General features: G+C 37.8%; 1 protein-coding gene across 2 annotated transcripts in view; it reads left to right on the forward strand.

The window, feature by feature from the left end:
• Positions 1–7,597, forward strand: part of SRFBP1 (serum response factor binding protein 1) — a 44,792-nt gene extending 37,195 nt beyond the window's left edge. For both annotated transcript variants that reach the window (XM_007433843.3, XM_088129970.1), the window contains 4 exons: positions 3,024–3,105; positions 4,191–4,902; positions 5,770–5,804; positions 6,607–7,597. In XM_007433843.3, the coding sequence (XP_007433905.1) occupies positions 3,024–3,105; positions 4,191–4,902; positions 5,770–5,804; positions 6,607–6,785 (1,008 nt within the window). In that variant the 3' untranslated portion in view covers positions 6,786–7,597. The remainder of the gene's footprint in view (positions 1–3,023; positions 3,106–4,190; positions 4,903–5,769; positions 5,805–6,606) is intronic.
• The last annotated feature ends 4,864 nt before the right edge of the window (positions 7,598–12,461 follow it).

Below are 12,461 nucleotides of genomic sequence, written 5' to 3' on the forward strand. Positions count from 1 at the left end.
ATCTTAAAGTTGACAAGCTTGAAAAACACTGACTTAGACTATTCAGCATTTCTAATGTTAAAATGCTATTCAGAGTTCCTTGGATGCAAAAGTAATAATATCTACGTATTCTTATTTCCAGTATTTTAGGGATACGTTTTACAGATTTAAAAGAGTGGAAATGACTGTGGCTGTATAAAACCACAGTTTCCTGATAAATTTCCATGGCAAACAGATGTGAACTTCAAACAGAAATAGCTGTGATTAGTTGGAGAACATTGGTGATGAGAAAATGTTACATAGAAGTGTAAAATTTGCCTGCTATGACTAATTCTGTTCCAGTAAGGTACATGAATAAATCTTCTGATCCTCAGAAAATGTGGATATTTGAACTGTGCTCTTAAATATTTTCAGAGCAGTAGAAATTTGTTTTTCTAATTAGTATCTCCTCCAATGCCAAATAATATGTTTTTGAGCAAAACTAGCTCAAGAAAGTTAGTTATAAATATTCCCATCTTGTATTATTACTTAAATAGAAGATTACTTAACTTGAATACTTTGTTTACTTCTGGTCATTATGTTTCACTATGATCATAAGCCTGGCTTCCCTGAGTGTGGCAATTCTGTTGATGATTATCTCATCTGCATATAAACATTGTGATGAAACTGCATGAATATTTCCCTTGTAGCAGTTTGCAGAATGTACATCTCAGCTTGCTCAAATAGGAGAAATTGCCCCATTTCATACATCCTGTTAAGGCATTGTGGACAGGCATTGATGATCTTGGAGAAACTATACAGTGACAGTTACAGGAACAAGTTTTAAGTCCAGAAAATGAAGAAAGCATTAGAAAGAAGACCAAACTGACTCCACCTTAACTCCCTGGGGTATAAGAGGGAGGGAAGGGAAAACGTAGGCTTTCAACATTCTGATACTATAGTTTATACCAATAAAAAAGCATTCCAGTCATTCTTAAGGAGTCTGTTTCCTGACCTGGCCTACCATGAAGGGCTGACAGGCATTCAGAAAATTACCTATCATGTGAGTACTCACCTTCTATGTGCTCAGCCTCTACCTATGTCGCTCAAATAACATTAGCCTCTAAGATTCCCAAAAGGGGATCTTATGTGTACAATAATAAGTGTGAGCTTGATGCACATAAATAAAATCTTGATAGGGTAGAAGAATAAGGATATTCTGAGTCCCAAGAGGGATAGAGCTTATTGGCAATGCTTGAATGGTGAGCATTTATTATTTTTTGATGCATGGATAGGATTATAAAATACTTCTTCAAAACCAGAGATTGACAAAATCCATGTAGCAAGTTTCTTTATGACCACAGTGAGAATGGATGGATGGAGAAGATCAAGCTGTCTGCTCCTGGTTTTTCTGGTACTAAAAATTTTCTGTTTAGTTCTGAATGGAAATGCACACCTCTGGACAGAACTGATGCTCAGTTTGGGTTCTCCTGGACTTACCAGCTCCTGCTCAATGAAGGAATGACGGAAATATAATTCCCCAGTCAAGGTTTCGTGGAATTTTGTTCTGTCTCTGGCTCAGATCCCGAATACAGGTAGTCCCTGGGTTAAAAACGCCCAGGTTACAGATGACCCATAGTTAAGAAAGGAGCAAAATTTGAGTTAAATGCACAATGATTCGAGTTAAATATGCAATGGTTCGAGTTAATTACACAATACTAGTTATATAGTATTTTATAATAATACTGTTCTGGGTTATGCACAAATTCGGCTTAAGGACAGACCTTGGGAACGGAACTTGTGCTTAAACTGGGGACTACCTGTAATTGCTAGGTTCTCTATTGATGCAACATTTGCTTTATATATAAGGCATAGGCCATAATCCATATGAGACCAAAGACTATAATTCACATTGGAAAAGACTAGCATCCTTTCAGAGAATTGCAATTTAGCATAAAAGAATAAGCAGTTATGGGTTTATTGGTACACACTAAGGTTTGCTAGGTGAAGTGTGCAGACACAGACTGCCTTCGAAGCATCTGAGAATTCACATGGATACAGCTAGCCATCACAGTGCTTTAAGCAGTGGTTTTGGAGGAGTGCTCTGCTCACCACACCTATCTGAATGTTTTGCATAGTCCCATTATCCACTATACCAAGCATACATCTACAGAAGTCTTTGCCATGGTGGCTGGAACTGATGAGAATTGAAGTCCAAAGGGTCTAAATCACAATAGGTTGCTTGTTCATACATTATATGTTATGCATTTATTTAATTTTATATTTCAGTGAAGTTTTAGTAAGTAGCACAGTTTCATGTCCAAAATACCTTACAAATTAGAATATATTCAAATATATATCAGATTCAGCACATCTAGTATTAGTCACTAATTTTGCTCAAAATTTGCAACAGAAAGTTTAAAAAGTATGTATTTGGGAACAGCATCTTTGGTAGATGGATTGAAAATCTAAAGAAAGCAAGATTTGTTGTTCCCTCTGTTCAGTTTTTTTCTTTAGAATGAAATAAGGCCAGCTGCTTCAATTATGTGTGATAATACAGCAGCAATAATTTCTAAGATAAATGAAAAGATGCAGCATATAAAAACAAGGTCGAGTGAATTCAGTGGAACTTTAGTCAGTAAAATGTTGAGCAATAGATTCTTAAGCTTTTCAATTTACTTGTATTAAGAGACTATTTAGCTTGAATGCTTTGCGGGAAATTATTTAAGGTGTTTTAACAAATGCAAAACGTACATTATTTCCCTCTTTTGGGAAAGGGAAATTCATTCCACCACAAAAATCTGGAGGAGGATCTGTGACTTCAGAAGAGCAAATATCAGCTTTTTGTTGAAGTGGTTTTCTACCACTTTGAATGGCGTATAGGCTGTTCTTAAGCAAACTGGAAGCTCTAATTTGGGATTGAAAGGCCCATGGACATAATGCTGAGCTTCGCAATACAGTCTTGTTTCAAGGAGTATTTTTGCAGGAGTGAATACCTATATGTACTTTTCTTTTTTGTTACTGTGTTGTCTCATTCACCATGATTACTCATTTTCCTAATATAGCCTAGCTCTACAGCAAGAGACAGAGCAATTGCTAGATTGACATCTCATCCACTACTGAAGACCAAAATTGCTAATATTAAAGGTAAGCAAAATTCACCCCAGCTCATCTGTGTACAAGGTTGTTTTCTAAATTAGCAGTGTCTTGCTTGAATATGACTTAGACTGTACAGTAAATGGGTCTATACATTGCTGGCCTCTGAATCACCATTTATATTTATATTAAATTTATAGTCACCATGCATTTTAATTTTTTTTTTTTTTTGCATTCTGTTTACCTGAAAGAAAGAAAGGAGGAAGAACTCCAGGGTCACCAAGAAAATTAATTGATGCCTCAACTTGCACATAATCCAAAGAGTTGCAATATTTTTTTGTGTAGAAACAAAGCTGTTATAAGTCATGCATAATGTTGCATGTATATCTTGTAGTGGAAGATTGATAGACTATACACATTTTTAATTAATATTCTACTTCCTTCTTGTGATGCTAAAACTAGTGAAAAGAACCAATTATTCTAAAGGCCCTATTAATGCTATGAAAGTAACACAGTTAATGCAAGAAACATACAGTTCATTAAATAAAGACTTTGAGAAGGAAATGTGAACTATTTAAACTTGTAAATAACAGGGTTGTTTTATAACTTCTTTATCATTACAGGTAGTCCTTGACTTACAGTCACAAGAGGACCAGAAAATTTATCATTAAGCAGTGCGGTTGTTAAGTGAGGCATCACGTGACCGCACCCAATTTTACAACACTTTTGCAGTGGTTGTTAAGTGAATCACAGAGTTGCTAAGTGAATCATGTGGTTGTTAAGTGAATCACACAGTTTCCTGTTGATTTTGCTTGTTGGAAGCTGACTGGGAAGGTTGCAAATGGCAATCACATGACCTGGGATGCTGCAACCATTGTAAATACATGCTGGTTGCCAAGCACCTAAATTTTGATCACGTGACCATGGAGACGCTGCAATAGTTGTAAGTGCAAGGACCAGCCATAAGTCACTTTCTTCAGCACTGTTGTAACTTTGAACGGTCGCTAAATGAATGGTAGTAAGTCGAGGACTACCTTACTGTACTTATATACAAATTTGGTGTATATATACATACATACATACATACACACATACAAACCCTTTTTTAAAAAAAAATCTGGGTTTCTTTTTTCTAGCTGCGGTGGAAGCCTTTAAAAATGCAAGACAGAAGCCAGTTAAAGAACAAGAATTGGAAGAGCAACTTAATAAGCCTTATGGGGAGACCCAGCATTCTATTAGTAGTGAAACACTTAAACAAGCTGAATCTCAAGATAAAACAAAGGCAAATGAAAAGCCAAAAATTGACATGGGAAAAAAGCACATTTCTGAAAGTGGGATGCAGAAAATGGCAAATAGTGTGAAAAAATGTCCGTCATACACTTGTGCTGTGAGTGACACTAAACATCATAAATTAATTCATCAGGACCAAATTGGAAACTCTGAATATTCAGAAGAAAAAGTATATTTGAATGACAATGTAAACAAGAAAGTAGGTGACTGTGATAGAGATCCAAGTGAAAGTGAGGAAAGTGGAAAGGAGGAATGTTTTGATGACAGTACAGAAGAAAGGTTTTATAATCAATCTTCCAGTACTGATGAAAGCAACAATAATGATGATTTCTTCATTGGCAAAGTAAAGAGAATGAAAAAAAGGAAAGCAGCTAATTCTTCACAGCCTACAGATCAAAAAATTAGAAATATGCTGCTAAAAAAACCAAAGGATCCTCAATGTGACATGATGCTGGGCACAAATTCCAAAGACAGCAATCAGCGCTCGAAAGCAGAGAAGCTTGAATCTATTTTTTATTATTCATTGTCCAGCACTCAAAAACCTGAACATGTGAAAAGGTAGGAACAATTTTCTAGACTGAAAATCTGATGAAGTGTTGAAACAGTGTTTAACAATGTTCAAACAATGCTGTAAAAACAGCTTACTTTCCTGATAATTAATGGAAGAGAATAGTATCCTCCTCAATCTTGAGAATAAAATCGCATGACCTAGAGTTTTTCCCCATCTCCTTAACTTGGCACGCAGCAAAGAGGAATTAGACTTCTCTTCTTGGGGCAAAAGTAACATTCCTTTATTTTCAGTGGGAGTGAGTTTGTGTACTGAGTCCCCAGAGAGGAAACAGAAGGAGCATTATAGTGGGGAAGACAGATTCTAGTTAGGCCCAATAAACATAGCATTAAGGAGCTACTATCAAACATGTCATTAAATGTATGCCTGTAATTTGTGTGCCGTATGTGTGTATCACAAATACCGCCGGAGAGTAGATGCAGTATTACTTTTGCTATGGGAAAAATAGAACACAAAAGCAGCACTCCTTTTGTGTTCTATTTTTTCCATAGCAAAAGTAATACTGCATCTACGCTTGTCTGCCTTACATGATTCCTCCCTAATTGTTCTGTTTGAGACAGTTTTCATACTGAAGGTTATCCAGAGAAACTGGATCTTGTTAGCATCATTAATAGATTAAGAAGAATCTATTCTTCTTCCCAGATTGATTCTGGGAAACGTTATAGGAATTAAGTTACATTTGGGTCAGTTTGGCTATGTAAGCACACATATAAATAAATTATGCATCCATGTATGTACTTTAGATTCATTTTATGGATTCACTTTTAAATGTTATTTATTGTATTGAGAGCAGTGTATTGTCCTTTGCATGAAACTACAGTCTTTTTCACCACTAACTTTCCTATTGTTTATTCTAGAAATGTTAGAGACCATCTTCCTAGAAACAAGACAAGTAAGTGAGAATACTGAAGTAATATTCTTGGCATTACTGTGTGGACTCATGAAGAATGAAATCTTGTTTTGCATTAATTATATAGTTAATAATGTTTTTATTCCTCATGGGTTTTGAACTCAATATATTTTCAGTTTTTTTAAAAAAAATACAGTATCAAAATTTGACTCAGTAAGTTATTTCTGAAACAGCTCAGCACAGGTGAAAATTGGCATCATTTTAATCAGATTAAGAGTGCATTCCTAGATATATCTAGTCAGAATTTAAATCCTATTCAGTTCAGCTTACTAAACTAATGAAAGTAAAATTGTAGTCTAAAGATTTTTTTAGCTCCGCTAGAGTCCATTGGAATTGGGTGGCTAATAAATTCAAATAAATAAATAATGAAAATGTTTATTAGACTTCCTTCGAAGTGGAGTTCAAACAGCATAGGAAAACTTTACCAATGTAATACAATTTAATGATGTTTGTACTTTGTAGTAAACCAGGAAAAACATGCTTAGGAAATCAATATGTCTGTCTTGAATTAAACCCAGCATCATAGGAAGAGATTGCTACTCATGTTCCTATACCTCCATGAAATGCTGTTTTTCAGTCAATGTATGTTTAATAGTCTAAAAACTGGGACAAGCGTAACAATATTAAAGTTGTTTCTGCTTAATATACGTACATATGACTATATATGCTCTACCATCAGTTTACAATATAATTATGAAGTATTTTAAGTAATATCTTAAAAGAATATGCCTTTGTAGTGTGTGAAAAGTTATTTATACTTTATTCTTCATTAATTCTTCCACAGCTTTTGAAAAAAATCACCCACAGAAACGGATGCCTAAAAGTTTGGCTTTGAAGCGTAATATCGAGAGGAACCCTCCAGAGCAACCCCTTCATCCATCATGGGAAGCAAGCAGAAAATTGCGAGAGCAAATATCTCAAATTACAGCATTCCAAGGGAAAAAAATTAAATTTGAAGATTAGAATTTTCTTTTTAAAAATGCATCTCTGATTTTTAGCTGTTTTTGCAATGTTGGATATTGTTACAATCCTTGCAGCGTGTGTGCAAAGCAGAATAAGCTAAAAAGATGATTTTGAGGAAAAATAATTTTTCATTGAGCAACTTTAGTTGCTTATTATCCAAGAGAGGAAGAAGGAAGCTCCAAATAGCTAAATTAAAACTAACAAGACTATGGATTCTTATTTATTTGACCTTCATTACAGTACTATGTTTGCTTTGCATGCAGTTACATTCTAATTCAGTTGCAAGGTTGATGTTATGGTTTATTTGTTCGTTTTTGCCATTTAGCCCACTACTCACTGCTTTTTCCCTGCGGTTATAGATATGAAACAGAAAAATGTATTCAGTCTCACAAATAACACTGATGAATCTGATGAAAGTAGACTGGTATCCTTGAAAGATTATGCCATAATAAACCTATAATTTAAAATACCACATGACTTCATTTCGGGCATGAAATGTGGCTTTTCTATTTAGTTACTGGTTCCTGAACAAGCTGAGTGAATAGAAATGATGATCTGATGAAGCACCATAAGCTTTAGAACTGGAGTGTATGTGACAGTATATTTGTGAAACATTATTCAGAAAGGGGTTCTTCTAAACAGATATGGCTGATGTAAAACCATGCTAGTGGTAGAGTAGAATTCCAAATGAGAATTGAAATTGTTTATAAACAAACATGACAATGGCTAAATGCTTTTACTGTATTTGGCCTTTTAATATTCTGAGAATATGAAAGTATACAGTGGGGCAAAAAAGTATTTACTCAGCCACCAATTGTACAAGTTCTCCCACTTAAAAAGATGAGAGAGGCCTGAAATTTTCATCATAGGTATACCTCAACTATGAGAGACAAAATGGGGGAAAAAAATCCAGAAAATCACATTGTCTGATTTTTAAAGAATTTATTTGCAAATCATGGTGGAGAATAAGTATTTGGTCAATATCAAAAGTTCATCTCAATACTTTGTTATATATCATTTGTTGGCAATGACAGAAGTCAAACGTTTTCTGTAAGTCTTCACAAGGTTTTCACACACTGTTGCTGGTATTTTGGCCCATTCCTCCATGCAGATCTCCTCTAGAGCAGTGATGTTTTGGGGCTGTCGCTGGGCAACACGGACTTTCAACTCCCTCCAAAGGTTTTCCATGGGATTGAGATCTGGAGACTGGCTAGGCCACTCCAGGACCTTGAAATGCTTCTTACGAAGCCACTCCTTCGTTGCCCGGGCGGTGTGTTTGGGATCATTGTCATGCTGAAAGACCCAGCCACATTTCATCTTCAGTGCCCTTGCTGATAGAAGGAGGTGTTCACTCAAAATCTCACGATACATGGCCCCATTCATTCTTTCCTTTACACGGATCAGTCGTCCTGGTCCCTTTGCAGAAAAACATCCCCAAAGCATGATGTTTCCACCCCCATGCTTCACAGTAGGTATGGTGTTCTTTGGATGCAACTCAGCATTCTCTCTCCTCCAAACACAAGAAGTTTAGACCAAAACATTCTACTTTGGTTTCATCTGACCATATGACATTCTCCCAATCCTCTTCTGGATCATCCAAATGCTCTCTAGCAAACTTCAGATGGGCCCGGACATGTACTGGCTTAAGCAAGGGGACACGTCTGGCACTGCAGGATTTGAGTCCCTGGCGGCGTAGTGTGTGACTGATGGTAGCCTTTGTTACTTTGGTCCCAGCTCTCTGCAGGTCATTCACTAGGTCCCCCCATGTGGTTCTGGGATTTTTGCTCACCATTCTTGTGATCATTTTGACCCCATGGGGTGAGATCTTGCGTGGAGCCCCAGATCGAGGGAGATTATCAGTGGTCTTATATGTCTTCCATTTTCTAATTCTTGCTCCCACAGTTGATTTCTTCACATCAAGCTGCTTGCCTATTGCAGATTCAGTCTTCCCAGCCTGGTGCAGGTCTACAATTTTGTTTCTGGTGTCCTTCAACAGCTCTTTGGTCTTGGCCATAGTGGAATTTGGAGTGTGACTGTTTGAGGTTGTGGACAGGTGTCTTTTATACTGATAACAAGGTCAAACAGGTGCCATTACTACAGGTAACGAGTGGAGGACAGAGGAGCCTCTTAAAGAAGTAGTTACAGGTCTGTGAGAGCCAGACATCTTGCTTGTTTGTAGGTGACCAAATACTTATTTTCCACCATGATTTGCAAATAAATTCTTTAAAAATCAGACAATGTGATTTTCTGGATTTTTTTCCCCATTTTGTCTCTCATAGTTGAGGTATACCTATGATGAAAATTACAGGCCTCTCTCATCTTTTTAAGTGGGAGAGCTTGCACAATTGGTGGCTGACTAAATACTTTTTTGCCCCACTGTATGTATTTAAAAATATTATCTCTATTTATCTAGAGTTGATTAATTAAGGAGATGTAGGCTGCAGTTGTGGCTTATATTTTTTTACAACTACTAAGGAATTTTAAAATTCTGTCTATGGAAAATAGTCCTAAATGTTTATATTATTTGAAATATATTCTGAAAGTCTTCCTGTAGATAGGCTGTATAATAATTACTTTGCATCCAGTAGCTGGTTACTATTATTTTAACCTTTATTCTCTTTTATTAAGTTGAGTATTACACATTCAGCTACCTTTTATACCAAGTAAAATCTTCATTGGAAAAGGAAACCTGCTAAAAAAATGTTGGTCTGAAACAAATTTGAAAATGCTGTTGCCCATGCATTTGCAGATTATTAAGGTGTTGGGTTTTTTTGTTTTTTGTTTTTTTTTGGTAATTGGTGATTAAAGTTGGCGGTGGTGTTTTTTAAGATGCCCCAAAGCTTGGCTTGTTTTGTGGCATGGGCCTGAACTGTTGAGGGTTTCAGTATTTTGGAGAAGGATTGCAGTGAGCAAGAAGAAATTGAGGGGTCTCTCACAGTTTCCTCAATTTGGGCGGACCAGAGAACTGTGCCTCATTTGAGCCAGCACAGGCTTTGCCCTATGTTGGGACTTTGAGCGGCAAGGGAGTAGAAGCAGGAAGTACTTAGCTGTTGGCCTCCTGCTGGGTTGGGAATGATGCTGGAGTTCTCTGGAGTGCCAGTGAAAGTGGCGGAACTGGGCCTCTGCCATCTCTGTACTAATCAGCTGTTCGGCAACTGACAGCACACTGCAGCAAGGAAGATGTTTGCAGCACTGGAGGAGGCCAGCGGTGTGCCTTTGCAGGTGAAGGTGGCTAGGGAGGATTAGACAGTGGTGGATTTCCCTGAGGAGTGATGGCAGGTTGAATGAGGCAGGACACCCTGGGGTGCTGAAGGTTTTGAATGCCCAACCACTGTGGGCTGCCAGGAGCTGGAGTGAGCTGGAGGCTATATTGCTGGCTTGGCCTGCAGCTGCAATGCAATCCCCATTTAGAGCTGTGGCCATTTTACCCCAATCATGAAGAGTTATTTTGGGGAACATGGTCTTGTTTTCTAGTACCAGTTCCACATTCTGGAGCACTCTGTTCTGCCCCAATTCCCAGGCATCGTATCTTCAGAGGCATGGGATTTTGGCTGCTGCTGCCGCCTCTGAACACCAGGTTGGTCTGTAATATGTGATTATGGGTGATCTAATTATGGATGAGAGGATCTACCTAGTATGTATTAGTGAGACCTGGATGCGCAGAGGGAGGGATCCCCCTCTTGGAAATGTGCCCACCCAGGTTTTGAGTGTGGTATCTACCAAGAACTCAAGAGAATGGGTGGTGGAGTAGCTATGGTTACCTGGGATACTCTGGTGGCTTTCAGAGGCACCACCCCATAGACAACCAGATGGGAGACCCTGTTTGTTAAGTTGGGCTCTAGGGATCAGCTGGGATTATTGACATGTAGTTGGATGGTGGTGAATTCATCCTTAAGAGAGGGATGGTCCCACAAATACTGAAGGATGAGGTGGTCCTCTCCCTCCTCAATAAACCATTGCTGGACCTGACCATATTGGACAACTTTCATCCTGTCTCCAACCTTCCATTGTTAGGGCAAGTTATTGAGAAGGTAGTTGTGCTGCAAGCTCAGAGAAACCCACAGGAAGCAGATTAACTGGACCCCTTTAAGTTAGGTTGCAGGCTTGGTACAGGACTGAGACAGAATTGATCAGACTTGTGGATGGATAACTTCTGGCGGAAGCAGGATGGGGATGGCATGTCCTTGCTGTTCTTGACCCCTCAGTGGCTTTCAATACTATTATGGTATCCTTCTGGGCTGGCTCAAGGGATTGGCTCCAGTTGGCATTGATGGGAGGGGAGAGATTTAGCCCAGAGCCTCTTCTTTGTAGAGTGCTTCAGATTCTCCCCACTCCTGTAACATCTATGTAAAGCTTCTGGATGAGGTCATCAGCTGGTAAGATTTTTGATTTCTTGTATTTCCACATTGCAGAAGTTGGCAACCTATTTATTTATATTCTACTTTTCTCCAGAAGCTCAGGGCTGTATATTGAACTCCATGCTCCTATTCTTCTCCACAAGAACTCTGCAATAGGTTGGGTTGAGAGATTAACTGCCCCAAAGTCATTGAGTGAGCTTCCATGGCTGGTGATGAATGTAGGTTTTCCCAATCCTGGTTCAACATCACAACCACTACACCAACTGACATTCCTAGGTTTAAAGGCCTATGGAATTCTTTAAATCCTCAGGAATCATGCTGCTGAAGAAAGACATGCAATTTGAGGGACAAAAACAACACAGATAGGTTTAAGTTTCCATAAACAGTAATCTACCCTTAAAACATGCAACCTTCCTCCAGAAATCTCATCTGTCTTTGTCATAATTGAGTAGTTTAAATGCTGCTTGGAGCCCAGCTGGGTGATAGCAACTAGCCAATCATGGCTGATCTTAAAAAGCAAAGTAGGATTTGTCCTGGTTAATAGTTATGATATTCCGACTACAAGATTAAAAACATCCTGGCAGAAGATAGTGACTAGCCACTTTCATATCATTGCCAAGGAAACAATATGGCTGAATTCATGGATGCACCAGGAGTTAAATTCAACCCAATGATACTTCTCTTTAGAATGTAATATGAGATAGCTAAGGCAATTATTATAGTGTTGCACAGTACTGTGAGGCCATTTCAAAGTATGCCTGGCTTATATTAATAGAAATCAGATTTTTTTTTCTAATTAAGTAGAATGTAGATGAAAAGTCTCTATAAAATGTTTGTGTGTGCACACGCATGTAGAGTGGTATATATCCTTGTAAAATACCAAAAACAAAACATGTAGAAACCACAGAGTCTATGTGAGGCAGCAACATTGGTAAGATGGCGAGACAAGCAAGTGGATTTTTAACCTTTGCTTCTTAGCGTTATCAACTATAAAGAGATCTGCTAGAATGAAATGCATCCATCGAAATATAAAGAATATACAAGCGTCTAAATATGAAGAATATTCATATAAAGAAATGCAAACACTACTTGGTTCAAAGAAATGTCTACTCCACAATACAGTACACTGTCCGGCTGATAGTTCTTGTCTGTATCAAGCAGATATAAATTCACCAAAAATATGTGGATCACAACCTACTTTTACATCCAAACCACTCCTGAACCTATTCCTTCTCAACTATATTTTGTGCAAAGCCTCATATTTATATTTTTATTAGAGGTTCAAGATTTCCCTCTATAAAATAATACCAGATGCTAT

Source organism: Python bivittatus, unplaced genomic scaffold (assembly GCF_059951505.1).
Source record: "Python bivittatus isolate LINGU-HERP-01145 unplaced genomic scaffold, Pbiv_v1 ctg000850_np1212, whole genome shotgun sequence".
NCBI lineage: Eukaryota > Metazoa > Chordata > Lepidosauria > Squamata > Pythonidae > Python > Python bivittatus.